General features: G+C 43.0%; 1 protein-coding gene across 5 annotated transcripts in view; it reads right to left on the minus strand.

The window, feature by feature from the left end:
- MED13L (mediator complex subunit 13L) overlaps window positions 1-19,680 on the minus strand; it is a 301,789-nt gene that overhangs the window by 24,981 nt on the left and 257,128 nt on the right. For 4 of the 5 annotated variants that reach the window (XM_042910865.1, XM_042910868.1, XM_042910869.1 and 1 more), the window contains 8 exons: window positions 18,723-19,451; window positions 17,664-17,889; window positions 16,558-16,663; window positions 16,126-16,250; window positions 12,679-12,778; window positions 7,077-7,297; window positions 6,566-6,771; window positions 2,121-3,058 (listed from right to left, as the gene is read on the minus strand). In XM_042910865.1, coding sequence (XP_042766799.1) covers window positions 2,121-3,058; window positions 6,566-6,771; window positions 7,077-7,297; window positions 12,679-12,778; window positions 16,126-16,250; window positions 16,558-16,663; window positions 17,664-17,889; window positions 18,723-19,451 — 2,651 coding nt within the window. The remainder of the gene's footprint in view (window positions 1-2,120; window positions 3,059-6,565; window positions 6,772-7,076; window positions 7,298-12,678; window positions 12,779-16,125; window positions 16,251-16,557; window positions 16,664-17,663; window positions 17,890-18,722; window positions 19,452-19,680) is intronic. The other variant, XM_042910866.1, reaches the window with a different exon arrangement.

Raw genomic sequence — 19,680 nt, forward strand, 5'->3', positions numbered from 1 at the left:
CTCGAGCCATAGTTCTTTTCCCGATTTCAAACTATATTTAAGAAGATTATACAGCCTTCTCTCCTACAAGGCTCAGAGCTGCTCAGGACAGGGTCCATGTTCCGTTCACGTAACCGACCGCTCAGGCCTGGCCGCTCCCACCTCTCTCCAGAGCAGCCCTCACCGTGGTCAGAAGACGGGTTTAATCCTCATCTTAAAAGCTCAGCTGTGCTTTAATGCTTATTGACCACTCTACTCTTTCTTGAACTCGGTTACACCAAAGAATTCAGTAAAGCTCTGTCCCAAGCCCTCTTGCGGTTCTAGTCTTGTCCGCCTCCTCAGTGAGCTTCCCTCCTCCTCAGTGCTCCTGACTTGAGTTCCGATCTACAAGCCAACCACTCCCTTCCCCCTGAGCTGCAGGCCTGTCAAATCCCAAGTGTCTACTTGAAACCTCTAGCTGGGTATCTCAGAAGGGATCTTTAAAATCACCAAAACTCAATTTAGGGGCTTTCTCCCCAGACAGGGTCTTCCTCGAGTACACCTAGCTTTGAACGAGGTCACTGTGGGTCCAGGTATATGCATCACAAATCCGGGTGTCTTCCTTAACATCCCGTTCTCCCCAAGCCCCAAAATCCAACCCACTACCAAATCCTGCAGTCCTACCACTTCCTCAACGTCTTTTGAATGCTTCCACTTCTCTTCCATCTCCTTTGCTAAGACACGAAACCAAGCTATTATTTATTTGAGCCACTACATTAAACCTGTAGTCTCTCCACCGTTCCTGTCATTTCCAAATCCACAGCCTGCACCGAAGTCAGAGTATTTGTTTCTCTGTTTTATTTTAAAATTAATTATTATTATTATTTTTGAGAGAGAGAGAGAGAGAGAGAGGGAGGGAGGAAGGGAGAGGGAGAGGGAACACGTGAGCAGGGGAGGGGCAGAGAGAGACGGAAACAGAATCTGAAGCAGGCTCCAGGCTGTCAGCACAGAGCCCAATGCAGGGCTCGAACTCGTGAACCATGAGATCGTGACCTGAGCCAAAGTCAGGTGCTTAACCAACTGAGCCACCCAGGCACCCCTGAGAGTATCTGTTCCTTAACTGCCATCAAGTCTGATGGCAATGCCTCTTCATAAACCCATCAATGACCTGTTAGGGCTCTTGGGATAAAGCCCCCAGCCCCAGCAGGTCTCAAAAGGTTCTTGTAAATCTAGCCAACTGGAAGCTGGCTTCAGTTTTCTGAAAGCCCCAAGCTCTACATAATTCTGGGCCTTCACTCTTGCTCCTTCTACCTGGGACACAATTCCTTGCTCTCCACTCTCTTTATCCAATTAATCAGTACTGAGATCTCTAACATTAGTACTTCTTCAAGGAGGTCTTCCCTGACCCCAGTCTAGGGACGCTCTCCTTATCCCATGCGTTCATCGCTTATGATGGTTTCTAATAATATGCTAATTCGTGTAATTACTTGATTAATGTACATCATCCAGAATAGATCAGAAAGTCCCTCCGAGAGGTACCTTGTCTCTTTCGGTCATTTTATCCCCCAGGATGCATCACGGAATAGCGAATGAATAAAGGAAGCGAATGGCAAGTTCCGTGGCCCACTTCGAGCTCATCGTCACAGATATTTGTCAACTGGAGCTTTTAACAACAGAAGAGCCAGTGACATGCCTCGGGAACCACAACGCAAAGTAAACCGTGATCACTGGTGTAAGATACAAAGCACTGGAAAACCAGAGGGAGGAAAAAGTGCTCTGGAAATGGGCAGAAGGCTTCATGGAGGAAGGACCATGGAAAACCGGTCTAGAAGAATGGTGGATGTAAACATGAAAGGGGGTACAAACTAGTATCCCGTACAGTCTCGACAACTCTGACACTTAGCAGCCACCGGTTTCAGTACCAGTGGCCCATAGGAATTAACACGATAGGAAGTTTTCACAAAATAATTCCTCTGCTCAAAAGGTGTTTCCATATGAAACATTTCTCCAGTCCTTAAATTTAGGATAATTATCAACAGGGCTCTCACTTTAGTTCTTCTGAAGAAGTGAAATTTGAGATTTGTCCTATAACAAAGAAAGCTTATAATTTACCACCATACGAAGAAAATCTGCAAAGTAAGTGTGCGTTCTGGAAAACCTACCATTGCTGTGAGGCCACGAGTGCACAGTGGCACTTCTCACCAGCGCTTCGTCTACTTTTCCACCCGTGGGATTGTCCACATACTGTCGGCCCTGCTCCAAGGCATTAAAGCATTCCGTCCAATAATCATTATTATCTGCCTGCACCCGGTCGTAACTCCAGCTCATACAGGGAAGAGTCTGGCGACTGTTGGAGGAAATGTAGTCCAAGAAACTCAGTGAAGCAAAAGGTTGTGTATGCTGATTCTGGAGGAGGAGGAGGAGGCTTATAGGTGGCTCCTGGGACTTTCTGGCTCCCTCCACCTGAGGAAGGAAGGTAGTCTGACACATCATTAAACGCCTCTCCGCGGCCTGACCAATATCAGAATTCTTCCCAAAGATATCCAACTCATCTTCCAGGAAGAGTCCCGAATTGTAGCCAAGTTTGCGATTCATAATCGCACTAAACCCACAGGTACAGCGATACTGGTCCTCGTTGGAAGAATCGGGGATGTAAAGCCCAACATCTGCCCCTTTGATGTTCATGTTGCAGGCACAGATGCAACAGCTGTCAAAGTTTCTGTCTTTAAAGATATTCATCACGGAATCTGAGAGGATCAGGGTGACGTAGAGACTGTGGGCTTCGGGAATCGGCTGCATGGTGGCAGGCTCCACAGAGTTAAGGGGCCGCGTGGTGGAAGGAGTAGAGGCAGGTGAGCCCTGATCGGTGCTGTCGTATTTAACCGACCCTTGACCACTGGCAGTGCCCCCTCCTCTGGGAGTTCTTGGGGTCCTGGGGGTTCGTGGTGTGGGGACAGAGAAGCGAGGGGTTGCTGGAGATGGCAAAACTCCTGCCCCGCTGTTGCTGGCTGGGGCAGCGCTGTTCAACGTCACCGGCGTGTTCATCTGGGGCGTATTCAGGTAGTCTGGGTCTGCTAGGCTCCCGACACTAGGCACGTTGCTGCAACAGAGAATGCCGAGTGAGAACGCGCGCTCGTCACAGACTGCCAGGGTTCTCACGGTCACCCCGCCCGCCCGCCCGCCCGCACGCCGCAGCCTTCACGCATGCCATCCCTGGGTATATTCCAGTGTTTCTTAAAAAAAATAAAAGCACCCAAAAAAGCCAGTGAAGTGGATGGGAAAGCAAGCAGCAAGGCATGAAGAGCAATACACCACAGCATCTTCCTTCTGCTTATTCCACATCTGCGCAATCTTCATGTTAATTTTTCAAAGGAACTTCCCTGATTTTAGAAGAAAACGTGGTGCTGAGTCTGGTCAAGGTAGTTTTGAAAAACCGTAACTACTACGTGAAACTGTAGCACATGAGTTCAGATGCTAAATCAGCTAGAAGGCCATAGGATAAAATCTGGATCTAACTGGCAATTACATTTTTGTCATTTATTGAAATCGAAAGTGTGCCACCGTGCTTGCTCTCTAAGGCGATGATCCATATATGATTCTAAGTCAGACACACATGAAAATGTGCTATTCTTCTATTTTCAAAATACAGGCCTATCTAGGCCTGTGTTTTTATAATAATGAGTCACCATGAGGGAATCCAGTTGTAGGAAAGCCACTGGCCAGTGCTCCACTACAATTAATACAAATATCACGTGTGTAGCTAGGAGGCCTTAGTACTCGTTACATGAGTTACAGGCACACATCCTATATTGCAGCTTCCACACTTCTTCTAGATTCCTGTGGAGTGGTAGGCAATTTTAGTTCATTTTTAATTTTTCAATATGCTATGCATTACTGGTAGCACAATTTGTTTCAGTTCCCAGAGACTGATAGCACCGTGTTACCTATTTTTCCATAAGCAATGACTTCTTCTTGGAATAGCCACATAGAGCACAAAACAGTGCCTGCAATGTTCTGCTGTTTTTTTATTCCAAAAAGTTTTCTGATATACACTCTTAGATGTACATGTAAAACAGCACGAGACCATTCTGTCCAATTAGAAGGTATCAAAAGAACACAGATTTCATTTGATACTTATTATTCTTTAGAAATCTATTAATACTGAGCTTAAACTCATGTTCTTCCAATAAACTACATGTTCATTCACTTACAATTTGAAAGAAGAATGTCACAAAGCAATGGCTCTTCAAATAAATTCTTGTGATTTTTAATTAGCTATGCCTCAACTACCAGCCTAAAAAAATCTACACCAAGCACTATAAGGAAATTGTAAATCTGAGGCACAGTGGTATCTCTGAGAACAGATAAAAAATGACCCAGAAACCTTGATTAGCAATCACTGCTGTCTCAGAGACCAAAATAATAAGTGCGTAATAAAGATCTTTACCCTAATTGGACTCCTTTCACATTTTCCTGTTTGATAAAACCCTATGAATTACTATGCAGCTCAGATCAGAAGAGGAACTATGGCTCCTAACGCAAAACCCAAATGATGGAATTGCTCCCTAGGTGGTAAGAATGGTTTAGCTTGCACAGTAACCTGATTTTTCCCCATTCGATGAAAATGAGTTGAGGACCAACACCATGCTAGACGCCAGGTATTCAACAGTAAAAAGGCAGAAGAAGAGTCAGCTCACAGCCAGTAAGACAGGTGTCAAGCAAGGAAGCACCAGCGTGCTGAGTGTGGCAAAGGGGTGGCCAGGGTGAGGGAGGCCCCAGCAGAAGGAATTCACACAGTCTAGAGCTTTGCTGGCCAATAAGGCTGCCGCTAGCCCTACGTGCTAAAGTTTAGGTCCACTTAGATAAGACCAAACATTCAGTCTTGGTCTCAACTGGCCACATTTCAAGAGGCACACAGCTACGACACCGGGCAGGGGCGGCCACACTGGAAGGCGTGCCGATACTTCGTCGAACGAAGTTCCTAACGGTGCCAGCCAAGGATACCAAGGATCTTTGGGGTGGCTACTGACAAACCGAACAGAATAAGCAGTGATCTAAATCACTGATTTTTTAGCCGACCGTACAGCAACGGGTTGCGTTTCAGGTTTTTGAGGAGCCTCTGTGTGGAGGAGATGAAACCGTCCACCGGGTCCCTGGAGCTGCTGCACTGCTGAGAAGGGCATGGCAACGTGTACGGGCCAGTGGGCTCCCCTGTACTGCAGCAGAGGCCCTATTTAAATAAGACCGAGTCCAGCCGGAGCACGGCAGCAGGAGACCCGCCAGGGGGGTCACCACCAGGGTCCTTTCGAGCACGCTCTTTCACACTGCTGGTGAGCTGTCATTGCCACAATACTTCCCCAACCATTAGTTGCCGGAGCCTTTCGAAGATCTTGTGTGGGAAGGAGGGCAGGATTATACCATTTTAAAGAAGGGGAGACTCCGATCAGATGGTCATTTAAGGTCACAGACAGGAGGAAACAAAAAAGGGAGGAGCAGGAATGGAGTCCTACGTCAGCACAGCGGTACCTTCCCAAGTCTGGGTGGGTTCTTTTATCCCACACCTGCGTCGCGGTTTTTCAATCCCCTACTGACTTCACATACGTGAGCATAAAGCCCGTTTGGGACACTAACGTTGGTTTCATCAAGATGGTTTTATCTGATGTCACCAATGGAGCCCGCAGACTGGATCTGGAATCTGTCTTCTTGTCTTACTGGTTCCTCAAATGTAACTCTGAACTAATTAGCAACGTTTGTAAAAAGGAAATGTATATAAACATGCAGATCTCCAGGCTCCCACATCCTTGTGTGAACTATGTGCTGTCACCGCACAGCAAACAGTCACTTCAAAAGAGGCCTTCTCTCAGCGGGTCCATCACGGACCCTGCCCGTTCCTGCCATCCTGCTAGGGGACACTGACCACTGGTGCTGTCAAGTCGTTTGCTTTCCCCAGTCCGTGTTGTCCGTACATTGCTTGCCTGGTCCTGACAGAAATTTGAGTTTGTGGCCTTCTATTTTATAGCATGTATTTTATTAAGAAATTATGAATCATAGGGGAAACGGACTCTGCGTTGTTGATGTAAGTACTGTTTTTTGACAGAGTGAAAAGTGCCCAAGCTACCGGAAACCCAGCCTCTTCCTTCCTCTTCTCCTACCACCTCTGTTGCTGCTTTCTTATGACGTGGGGTCAGCATCAGAGAAAGTCTCCATGTTATCACTTCATTTTAAAGTGCCTTCAGTAAACACACTTGGAGTGATCAAGTCACAAACCAAGTACTTACCAATACTACCCCCAAATGGTAGTATTTTTAAAGAAGTAATATATCCTAAGCTCCAATCTAGTGTTTGATTCGTGGTAGACAGTGATTTGACATGGAATGAGCACGAACACCGTGGTTCTCTATACAAATAACCTTAATTTATCTGTGTACATGAAATTTAGTTTAGAAGACATGTACACTTTCGATACAAAATAATGTGTGCAAAAACACGAATGGCCAAGAAAGGAAAGTTTTAAATGGTATGTGATGTCATCATTGTAGATAAAAGTTTAGTTAAGCTCAAAACCCGTTCACATGGCCAGTAGCTCGATGCAGATCCCAGCACGTACTTGTAACCGTCTCTACTGAAAATGGCTGCAGGCGGCATGGGCAGCTGTTCAATTTTAGGAGGCACCGCCCACGAAGGCCGAAACAGACAGGCATCAGGTATCTTCAGAGGTAGCAGGCACTGGCTCGGCAACATCTTCAGTGGAGCAAACATGGAGGAACCCACGAAAGGTTGAAAAGTTGGAACTTTGTGCACGTATGAAAAGTCCTGTGACAACAAGAGGGGGCCAGTGATAATGTCGGTGAACGACTCAGGACACCACAACAGCAACCACAATCACTGGAATTCAGCATTTCTCTCATTTCGTCAGCAGAACATGCTAATGCCAAAATTATAAGTTGATCAAGACACTATAATTTATATAGAAAACAATGTACCTCACGATCCACTGCGAGGATTCTTAGGAACTTAGGTATGTATGGCATATAGATAATACTATCTTGAAGATGCATATGAATCTGCTTAAAAACTGCCCTGCCCTGCCCTGCTAAGATTAATATACTGGCAATTACCTTTACTTCCTCTGGCTTGGGACTTCCTAATCCATCTTCTACTTCCATTTTGAATTCAGTGAGCTGTGTTGAAACCATACTGACCATAGGGCTCTCCATCATGCCTAATGCTGTCACTGTCTCTGAACTGATTCCATCTTTATAATTCATCACAGGAGAAAATGCAGGGTGCTGTTCCAAAGAAGGAGGGGTGGGAAACATCCTTTGCAAGTCTGCAACTGCTAAGGAAGGAAGGGAGGGAGGGAGGGAGGGAGGGAGGGAGGGAGGGAGGGAGAGAGAGAGAGAGAGAGAGAGAGAAAAGAAAAAACAGTAATATTTTAACAGGCAGGACTTCTAAAATACCCCAGTTCATAGGCAGGCACCCTACTTGCATCAGAAATAATGCTAATTGAATGGTTGTATCAGTTACACCATAGAATATTAATAACGGAAGTTTCTAAGAATAAGGTCATCACCAGAAAACTATCCTTTCTGGAACTTTACCACTATCCCCCTGATGCTTTATGATTTGATTTCACGTTAATTAAGTGGACAAAGTCTACATAACATACATTTTTCTTCTAACAAATGATTGCCTGAAAAGCATAAGGAGAGGAAATAAGTAGAAGCTGAAAGAAATTTGACGGAATAACTTTATTAAAAGTTCTATCTCTGCTTACGAATATGTATGAAATATTTCAGAATTATATAAAAATGTCATCTAGCAAATTTTACATGGAAAATCCATCAGGCACTTATACTACAAAAAATAAAAATTTAGAGCTGGAAGGGTGGTTTAGATGTAGTAAAATTACTTAGCTAGTTTGAAAAATCCACCACACTCACTGCTCTTTGGGGAAATGGTTCCACAATCTCTTTCCATATTGACATTAAAATGAAACTTCACAGTTAGGTTTAATAATCCTACTTAGACTCAAAAGATTTATTAAAAATCAACTGGTAAAAAAAAAAGTATATTTTAAGAAATACTTAGAGAACAGTGACTCTCAATCCTTTTTTTAAAAAGCATTTTCATATACCTGAGGTTGGCCACCATCATGAACAGTGGTTCATTAAGGCAATGACTGACTCTTCAAAGCTGAGGCGAATATAATGCAATGCCAGGTGTGGTTGTGAGATTTGGCCACTAGGGGGTGTCCTGTACAGCAAATTTATTTACAAATTTGGAGCCATGAATTTAAATCACTGTTTTGGAAAGCTATCTGATGTCCCAATTTCCCATCACATTGCTCTTTCTAGCAACGTCAACATTGACAAGACTTTTTAAAAAACTTTTTAAGTTTATTTATTTATTGAGAGAGAGAGAGAGAGAGAGAGAGACAGAGAAAGCAGGGGAGGTGCAGAGAGAAAAAGAGAGAGAGAATCTCAAGCAGGCGCCACACTGTCAAGGGCAGAGCCTGACGTGGGGCTTGAACTCACGAACTGTGAGGTCATGACCTGAGCCGAAACCAAGAGTAGGACGTTTAACCAACGGAGCCCCCCAGGTGCCCAAGTAGCTTCAACGTGTGAAGAGGCAAACAGCCACCGCTGAACAGACTAAGAGAGGACTTCTGGAGTAACTGCATCGTGCTCTGCCCCGCGCTACAGAGTCTGAGGCAGAGCCGCATGGCGGCAGCACTGGGAACGCTTCCCCAGTCCAGGCGCTCACAGCTCAGCACCGCTATGGTCGGGTCAGGTCACCTCCGCCCTCAGGGCCTCCGATCCTTCACCTGCTTGGCTGGACTAAACGTGGGACTCTCACCAGGCTTGCCGGCTTTCCTCTGTTTGTGGAGGGCGGGGGCGGGGGGGGGGAGCCTCCGCCACGTGGAGGCAGAAGAATGGCGAGAACGTCTGTACCAGATGATCTTTACCATGTTTCCCAGTTAAACAGCTATATAATCCTGAATAAGGCTTTAGGTGCTCCTCTATGAAACAAGGGAAGGAGGAGGCCAACAGACAGGATTTCAGATCCCCACCTTGACTCTCATCATTTATTTCCACTTCTATTTCCTATAATAGGATTCTGGGTAAGATTTCATTATACAAAATGGTACCTGCTGCCGCCAATTAAGAAAAAAAGAGAGAAAAGAGGAAAAACTAACGCCGCCCCCCCCACCCCCAAGTAGATCTTCAAGGCACCTTCTTGCTAGGACAGTATTTTACCCTTAAGGAATCTGACAATTCATGGAACTAGGGATATAAGCCAAGCCAGAAAATCCCAGAGAACCAGTGGAGTCTGAGGGGGAAACATGGTCTTCAAATGTAGCAGCCACCAGATCAATAGTTTTCCTTGAAACAAGACTGAAGACTTTAACATTGAGTTAGGTTACACTTGAAGTACATCCATCACCTTTATCTTTTAGTCCCTACTCCTTTTCCCAAGCCAAAGAGCAAACTACTGATCAATTTAAAACAAAATTAATGTTTCTGTATAACATTTTAAACTCTAAGTCTGCTTCACAAAAGTCTCAAACTCCTACTATAGATCTTAATCACCAAGTAAATATTTGGAAAATAAACTGTACAAATTCTCTTTGTGTCAAAATGACAACGAACTTAAAGCCTTTCCTTCACATACAGGTGTTCTGGCTATGCATGAAATTTTACCAAAAATTATTTTATTAAATTAGTGTCTAAATTTTCTCTAAGAAATATACTAAAGGCGTTTCCCACTTGGGGATCCTGAAGTTCTTTGATGCAACCTAACAAAACTGCATATGTCAATTTTCAACACCTCAGGAACCGTGACATTTTTTATCAAAAGTAAAAAAGAACACACACAAGAAAGTATGGAAAATGAGATTCCACTTGCCAGAGATTCACTTTAAAAAGTGGCCTTCAGCATTCTTATTATCAAATCTGTATTTTTTTAAGATTTTATTTTTAAGTAATCTCTACACCCAACATGGGAGTCTCAACTCACAACCCTGAGATCAAGAGTCACACACTCCAGGGGCACCTGGGTGGCTCAGTCAGACGAGCGTCCGACTTCGGCTCAGGTCATGATCTCACGGTTCGTGGGTTCGAGCCCCGCGTCGGGCTCTGTGCTGACAGCTCGGAGCCTGGAGCCTGCTTCGGATTCTGTGTCTCATTCTCTCTCTGCCTCTCCCCCACTTGTGCTCTCTCTCTCTCTCGAAAATAAATAAATGTAAAAAAAAATTTAAAAAGAGTCACACACTCCATGGACTGAGCCAGCCAGGAGCCCCAATGTCAGATATTCCTAAGGAAGACTCATAGCTTCTCTAGCTTCAAGCTCCTCACCTGCAAAATGGTAATCGTATCTACCTTCCTATTTTTTTTGGTATACATTAAATAACATAACGTATGCATGGAAGTCAACACTTTGCCACATAACACCGAAACATTCAATAAGTGATGAAGTGAGTAATAATTAGTCCGCCATGCCCATTTTCTTTTGACTGCAAAAAGATGAAAATGCTGTTAAGTTACAAGGAATTTCTGAAAAGATATGACCCTAAACAACGTTTGAGATGAAAAAACAAACTGCACTCGACATGGATGAGACAGAAAGACGACAGAGACCAGAGAAACACTCTGGTCCTCCAAAAAGAAAGGCTCCTCCATGGCTTGCCTCTTGGATTTTCCCTCTAAAAATGTTAAAGCAAGAGCGGGAACAGCTACCAGAATGGACTGGAGATGAGGTGTGTTATCGTATGTACTGGGTATAACATTACCTTAACACAGACTTGGTGCTAAACCAAACCTAGTTATTACTGTGTGCTGCTCTCTTCATTACTATGTTGTGACATATACAGATGAGTAACTGTGGACCTATTCCGTCCAAGACCGTATCCACTGCCGCATATGGCTCTAGAGCACGCAAACCAGGTGCTGTCCAAACTGAGACGCGCTGTGCGTATAAAATATACACCAGGTTCTAGAGAGTTAGTTCAAAAAGGGAATGTAAAACACCTCAATATTTTTAATACTGATTACATGTAAAAATGACACTATTTTGGTTACATTAAGTTATATAAACGTATTATTTAAGTTAATTTTACATGGTTCTTTTTGTGTTCTTTAATGCAACTACTAGAAAATTTAAAATTGCTATGTGGCTCTCAATTCACACTGTATTTCTATTAGATTGGATGGTGCTGCTCTACACACTAAAGTTTATAATATGTCTGTCTTCCACCTCCATGTACAATAAAGACGAGAACTTCTTGCCATGCTATTTCACTGTCATGTTGCGGGAGGAGATATTGTGTATATGCCCATTTCCACACATTTCCTCACACATACTTCGTGCACTTCAAAAGATTCGATTCACTCTTATATAGATGTATTATCCTAATGCTAATATTTTTGCTATATTGCAAATTAATTAATTTTTATAACCTGTACTTTATTATAAAATTTTGAGTAGCTTCTTTTTGAAACAATTATTTTCTGAATAAAAATGAGAGAGAGAAGAAAGTATACCATATACTTTCCTGAGCAATGACACTTCCTAGCAGAGTGGTTTCTGAATGCAATATTTTGAGTCCAATAATCTTGGACAAGTCATCAGACATTTTAACATTTAACATCGCTACATTATCACCTAATGTCAAAAAGGGCAGAGGATTAACCGGTTCAAAACAAGGGAAAAAATTCATTCATCTGACCTATTCCATAGGTATCTATCTTAATATTGTTTCTTTTAATCTGTGAATTCCATGTTTGCAAAATTCTGCAGTGCAGAGTAATAAAAAAAGAAAAATGTTTAATTAAAAAAATCTACAGCAACTGGCTGGCTACCATTATTCATTTTCATACATGTCATGCTTGAGAAAGCTTTGCATATTTTAAAAAGCTATGGATCTCCTAAAGCTGTCAAAATCCAATCTCTGTATACTTCACACTTCTACATTTGAGTAAATCAGCACACATTTATAGGTTCATAAAACTTTTTGACTCATCCCTATGACATAGTGGTTTTTCCCCTCAATTTGTTCTCATTACCAGCTGAAGTTAATGAGAAGGTATTAAAGAATGATTTGCAGTGGAATTATGTCTCTGCTTCAGAGTATCCACATAAGCTACCCCGACTTTCTTTTCTCTCGTAGAATGATGTAGTTTCCTAGGGTGAAGAATAATTGAGGGGGGGGGGGTGGGAGGGGGGGAAGAAGTTCCTCCTCTTGTCATCAAACATAATAAAGTAGTTGATCTCAAAAGGAAACACAAAAAGCTCAGTATGAATTAGGAAAAGGACCATAGAAAACAAACGTTCATCATTCTTGTGTAAATTAAATTTATGAAAATTGAAACATCACACTCTTATAGTGGAATATCATTCTAAAAATCATTGCGTAGCATTTATTCTACTGGGAAAAAGGCTATTAGAGAAACAAACCTAAAACATGTTTTTCCACATTTTAAACCACAAAAGTTAATTCTTAATTTGAAAACAAAAGCAAAAGGAACTCAAACGAAGACGGTGTCTTAGCTGCCTGCCATTGAAGGAATTCTAAGTTGTACAAGTTTTCACTTGCAGTTAATATTCCGTTGAAAGACAAAGAGGTGGGGAGAGGGGAGTCTCAGATGAGGCACCAGTGGGTATGAGAACAGTCTGTGTAAGTTGCGAATAGCGCGGCAAAGCTCTATGTCCTTCTCTTACTTGGTGGGTACGGAACAGCAGCTCTTCCGTCCTTCCCAAGAGGCCGGTCTTCTGCCCCAACTGCAGGCATTTTGGATGAGCGCAGCGCAGGTGATGCAGCCTAAGGAAAGATTATTATTATTAAACCAGGGCAACACACGTGTATACAAGTAGAGCCGCAACTACTTCTTTTTCTGTTTTTCGATTTTTTAAAATGTTTGTTTATTTTTGGGAGACAGAGAGACAGAGTGCAAGTGGGGGAGGGGCAGACAGCAGGGAAGACACAGAATCCGAAGCAGGGTCCAGGCTCCAAGCTTCCAGCACAGAGCCCGGCGCAGGGCTCGAACGCCTGAAGTGCGGGATCACGACCTGGGCTGAAGTCAGACGCTCAACCGGCTGAACCACCCAGGCGCCCCATTAGTCAACTATTTCTTAACATGTGCCTACTGATATTCTGGAATAAAGGAAAGATGCTTCCTTACACAGGATTTACCAAGTGAACTTCTGGTAATACCAGCAGACAGTGAAGCAAAGGAGAAGGCTACAAGCTTATCAAGAATGAGAACCAGAGTGACTAAGTCTCTGCACAGATCTTGTACGGGCAGATTGCACCAGCAAAGCAGAACTTGCAGACCTTAAGCAAATCTTCCTCCCAGGTGATTAGAGAAGTGGTTTCAGGGACACAATAATTAAATTAGGGTGGTGCCTCCAAGTAGTAATTAATTATCAGTCTGGTTTTCCTTCTGTTTGGAAGCAGGCAGTTAAAAGAAGTGACCTCAAGTCCTCCCAAAGTATTACGCTTTCATTTTTCACCACACGCACGCACGCACATACACACACACACACGAACATGTGTCTTCTACTCCTATTCCCACATTTACTATTCTTCTTCATAAAACATAACCATATCATATAAAATTACTGAAATATGCAGAGGAATTTTCTTTGTTATTCAAAATAAATTAAGTCTTTTAACAGGCAAGATTATCTTTAAGAACTCAAATGAATTGGTGACCAAAAGAAAAAAGATTCTCACAAACAGAAAGCCTTTATGTGTATTTATTCAATGACATAGAGTTGAAATGTGAAATTAAATTCAAAGACATCTGAGATGAAACGTGGACAACAGCCACATAATGCCAGTTATCAGTAAGACAAATTAGCAAAAACGGTTCTAAGGTGAATGATTCTCTTGATGAAATGCCAGGCTAGAAATCAGAGTAAACAAACATTTCGGAGAAATGAAAATTAGATTAAAAATGTCCAACCCTCCATCACACATTAACGTTCCTAAAACTATATTAAAAAAAAAAAAAAAGTAAATGTATCTTCACTTAGTCCAACAGTAATACATGATTTATACAGAGAGTAAGTGCAGGGGCTCGGACACCAACAGTAATCACTAGGGATGGTGGTGGTGAACAGCCCCCAGCTGCTCTGTAACGCTTGCTTTTTCCCTTTTCTTACTTCTTTCTACTTCTCTTTAATTCCTTTTCATATTTCCTCCCCACCATCACTACCGAAGCATCTAACCAAACCCTAAGGATCATCAAAACCAATCCCAGACAATACCCGGCTTTAGGGCGACAGTCACGTTCCAAATGGCTCTCCGATGCCCAGATCTACCACAAGGAAACATGTCATTTCTTGTACTAATGTTTTTCTCCTCGCCATGTCCTTTTCCTTCATGCAGCCACTGCCTGAATTTAGGTCCTTGTGTTTTAATCCAATGAAAGTTACCCAACAGTACCCCTGCTTTCTGTGTAAGAGACTGATGGAAGCCAGCTCAGGTCCACACTCAGCAGCCTTCACAGAGGAACATATTACAGGCCGAGTTCAAAGTCCAAAGCCATAAGGATGGTCAAAAACCTTCTTAACCTTGTCAATCTTTACCCACCAGTCAGAGAGCAGACCAATGGTCTGTTCTTTATCCCCCCAACCCCAAGCTAGTTCGTTCTTGTTGCTTAATCAAGGCTCATTCCAGGCTCAAACTGATGTCTCTCCCCTCTATCTCAATAACCCTGTCTTTCCACATCTCAAGTCAAATCCATTCTTGGAGGCCATTATGATATCATCTTCTAAGTACTTACATTACTAATAGTATATAATATCGGTTAATCAGATACATTTTATTTTACAGTGAGAACAGGCTTTAGAATTCTGATTCCTACTTAAAGTTTAAGCCTTAACTTAAACACTGTTTGCCTGTCACTTCGTACTTGAACACCCAGCATCTTTAGATGCAAGTCAATTACTACACTGTCAGTAATAAGTATGCGCACGTGTGTGTGTGTGTGTGTGTGTGAGTATTTTTGAAGTATATTTTTACATTTATTTACAAGCTATTTCTCCTGAGGTCTGTGAGTATCTCAAGTATAAGGGTGGTAATATTTGTAACCTCATGTACATGTCACAACGGAACTGATCATCAAGTGATTAACAAATATATGGGAAAAGGGCAGAAGGGAAGGAAGGTAAGTACATAAGTGATAGAAAAATAAACTTACTTCTCTGAAGAGAGGGCCTATCTTACTCATTTCTAGCCCCCCCAGAAATTATAGGTACTTCCATTTGCCCAAAAGTACAGAGGTGGTTAGGAGGATGAGGACACAAATTTCCTGACTCAGTTCAGCTGTTCACCCAAGAATTTTAAATTTTATCTGTCACTTTAACCACATCATACCTGGTATTATTTAACTTCTTTGTACGTAAAGCCTACTTCCCCACTACGGTGTCATAACCTTAAAAACTATGCATCATACTTGTCTATCTCTCAAAATGTAGACTACTTTCTGGCTGATGAGATGAATAAAACGTTATGGGCATTATCTTTAAAATCTGAGCTAAAGGGTCTACATAATACACTTCTACTAGTCTCATGATAGTTAGAAGGATTTAAAAATTAACTGTGAAAGGAGCAGCCGGGTGGCTCAGTCAGCTAAGCATCTACTTCTTGGTTTCGGCTCAGGTTACGATCTCGTGGTTTGTGAGTTCGAGCCCCATGTTGGGTTCCATGCTGACAGCACAGAGCCTGCTGGGGATTCTCTCCCTCTCTGCCCCTCTCCCACTCGCTTTCTGTTTCTCTCAAAATAAATAAATAAAACCTAAAAGAAAAAAAAGCGCTCAGTCTTTAAAAAAAATGTTTTTAAACTAAATGTGAAGATTTTTGGGCTCGCTTCAGCAGTACATATACTGAATGTGAAAGATTTTAATATTTACAACAGGAATAACACTAATAATAAAAAAACAAAAAAACCAACCATCAACAAACAGAACCCAAGGCGCGTTAGAGACGACACGAGCCACTTTTAGAATCCTTTCAAGGTATACCAACGTTTTTGAAGAGGATTCTGAACCTGAAACAGGGCCCCCAAATTCAGCAGACCAAACAGTAAGGAGGAACTCCAACAGTGACACACATCCTCCCATTTCGGGAAGTTCCTGCTTGTGGAGCCACGGGAGACTCACCCCAAGTTCGTCGTCATCGGAATTATCAAAGATGTTGTCTAGGTCGTGCAGGGAAGGTGCCAGATCTGTCACCTGGGTAAGGCTACTGGAGCCGGCTCTGCCAGCAGCACTGTCCTGCCGGACATCTGCAGGGAAGGAGGCGAAGACCCAGAATGAACAACTTCACCGAGAGAGGACCGAGGAGAGGACATGGGTCTCAATGAGCAGACCTGCCTGTGAATTTTTTCCCTAGGTTTTCAGTTAAATTTAGAGACAATTATTTCCAAATATGTTTATCAGTTTTGAAAATAACTGAAAAACAAACAATGAAAAATTCAAGATGAGATCAAATTATTGGTATTACAGTGAAAATGTAATTCTAAATTGAGAAGCATCTCCCTTGCATTTTACTTTAGCAACAATCCAAGTGAGGCAAATAGTCATTGTACACACCTGTTTTAGTAGCAGAACTGAAAATAGACATGGCATTTTTCCCATCAGGCACCGGCGTGGAATGACCTGGTGTAGTGACATCCTTGGTACCAAATCCATCCTCTGACTGTATAATAAATTCAGCCAAACAAAACACATGAACACCAACCCAAAGTGTGCAATATGAGGGAGAACACAAAGAATTAGAGGGGAGAATGGAACTTGTTATGAGCACAAGTATGATAAACCATGGTCTATGCAACCAAGGGAAATAAAAGATCGGTCCTTTTCCCTGAATTTAAACAGAACCCCAAACTCCCACACTTTCCCTCCAATCCTATGGCACATTCTGAGTCAATCTGGGTTTCATGGCTAATCAGTACTGGTGGCATTTGACTACAGTCCTGCCGTGGTGTTAAAAGCTGCCTTTAATAACATTTTAGATGCTGAACTGCGGTTCGAGCTTTCTGGACCCAGACAGATCTCTGTAAAAGAATCCTGGAAGCATTTTCCGGAATGGTACTGGCTTCTTAATTGTCCTACTTCCTCTACTCTCAAGAATACCTCTTCAAATGGCCAGTATTTTGGAATGCTATAAAATTTAAGGCTAAAGACAGCACACACCCCCAGTACTCGTTTTTATGACAATGAAACCAGTAAAAGTAACACCGACATAAGCCAGGAGGTAGTGTTGGTATTCATTCAGACACATATATAAAGCACTTGGTATGGCAGACATACCAAGCACTCAATAAGCAATAGACACTGTCATCAGCCTATTTCTTCTTCACATTTTGGGTGTTTTGGAATAATAATTAAAAAGAAGGGAGCAGGGAGCATAGGCCAACCAGAATTAGCGTATGAGAGGAAGCATGCACTGTACAAGCTACAGCCTGGAAAATATGAGGCTTCATTTATGCTCAGCGGACTCTTAAACAAAGGTGAGCCATGACATAAAAAGGAACAATACGCTGTTCAATACAATAGTACCAAGAGCATGAATATGGGGACAGAGCAATCAGGCAAGACTATCTCAAACATTCTGCCTCAGAAGTTTTCCCACACATGTTGTACTGACAGAGATCAAAACCCACACCATGCTGGACACCCTCTATGTTAAATGGTACCTTATTCTTTTTCAGGGAATCTTTCTCTGCCCCTTGTTTGCATTTCTTGTTTGCCGTAAAGATGTATTTTATGTCGCCATCCTCAAAGGTGTATGGATCATTGACTTCTCCCAAACTGTCTCCAGGTTGCTGAGACAGAGGCAATGGGTCAAGGAAGTGGAGTGGCTGCATCTGGGGCTGCTTTTCTTGCCAGATTTTAAACCGTTTGTTAGGTTGTGCTAAGAGTCTAAAAGGGAAAACAAACAATGATTTAAGCAAGCTAAAGTAAAAAGATTGATGTTTAAAAAAAAAAAAGCAGCATTTATGATTTAAAGCATTTGCAAAGCTTAAATGAAACTTAGAAAATTTATCTCTATAAAGAAGTTCTTTTAGAGAGTACGTTCACAAATAAAATTTAGTAGGTCTTTGTGAGGAGTAGATGCTTTTGTCTCTGATTCCACGGATTCCGGTTAAGAGCACAGATGGGCTTTAAGAACAGACTGTCTAGGTTCAAGTTCAATCTATGTCAGTGACTAACTGCATGACCCTCGCTTCTTTCTCAGCTATGAAATAAAGTAGTAATATGGTGGTGGTGAAGAGTACCTGAGATGGTCTGTGTAAACTGTGAAGAATAACGGGGCAGCTCAAAAGCACTATAAATAGTATTATTACTGGAGGCAGGATACACACTTGAATGCACCCGAAGCCCTGCTTAAAAGTGTCAGCATATAAAGGTGGCACTGACCACAATACGGAAAGTCTCATCAAGCTACATTCTTTGACTAACGAACAGCAGGCCAAAAATACATCCGTACGAATGTACTAAACGCCATAATGAGACCTTTATATGCCAACATGTTTAAACAACGACACGTGTGTGCATGCGTGCGAAAACTCAAGAAGGACAAAGCACTTGACTTTGAAACACTTTCCAAATGCAGAGTCTCGAATGGTGAAGAAAAGCCTCCTTCATTTGGCTCTGGAGGGACAGAATGGAGACATGAGGAGGGTAGCCCTGATCCTCGAGACCCTATGCCTCGGTCGGCGGGCGATCGGGTGGGTGGGACAGAGTCTCCTCACCTTTGCAGCGCGGTGCTCTCTGAGTTTACCTCCATTTTGGCATCACACCTCTCGCCCTGGAGCTCTGGAGGCCGGAACTCAGCATCGTCAACGGGCGGGAGACGGTAGCTGTTCCACGACTTGTCTGACGACTCCGGGTTCGAGGGCCTAATCCCACAATATAAGGCTGTCTCGCTGACCTCTGCCATCAGAGGCAGTCTTTGGCCTACGAGGACAGTTCTGTCATCCAGAGTTGACAACTGCTGGAGTTCCAGCCCATTTCCATAGAGGGCTGGGTTCACAGGGACAGATGGCGGGTCCAAACTCTCCGTTTCCTGACCTCGTGGCTGAGGGCTGAGTGTTGGCGGCAGAGGGGAAATAGGGGAATGAGGTGAATCCATAGGATTCAGATTCATTTGCTTGCTTGTATTTCTGGAAGGCACGGCCATTTGTTTATCATACTTCCTACTGCTAGACACCTCTAGGGAGGAGTCGATCCCTGCCAACCCTAGCTTCTGTCCTGGTGTATCTTGCTCCACACAGAACTCGTCAGCCACAGACGGCCTGTGGTGAAACGGTATCAAGGGTCTCTTCTGCAGCTTGTCTCCCTTTTCTGGTCTTTCTGTCGTTTTGTGCTTGGAAGCAGGAGGTGGCAGAGATGAAGATGATGACGGTCCTGCACCGAACCCTGGCTGAGATGCTGCGGGAGGTCGACTGGGTCCCACCGCACAACGTTTTAGAAGCTTATGCCTGAAATGAGAATTAAAATCAGGCTAAGAAACACACACCTGAGAACAAGCGCACTCTTCTGGAAGTCTGACATCCCTGCACCATTATGACGTTACAAAAGAGATGCCTCTCAGAAGGCTGTACCTTCTAAGCACACACTGGCTGCACTAACACACGGAAAAGGTCTCCAGGTTCATTATTTTTATAATGACAAAAACTGCGACACACTCTGACAGAGAATAGTGAACCA

Source organism: Panthera leo, chromosome D3, assembly GCF_018350215.1.
Source record: "Panthera leo isolate Ple1 chromosome D3, P.leo_Ple1_pat1.1, whole genome shotgun sequence".
Lineage (NCBI taxonomy): Eukaryota > Metazoa > Chordata > Mammalia > Carnivora > Felidae > Panthera > Panthera leo.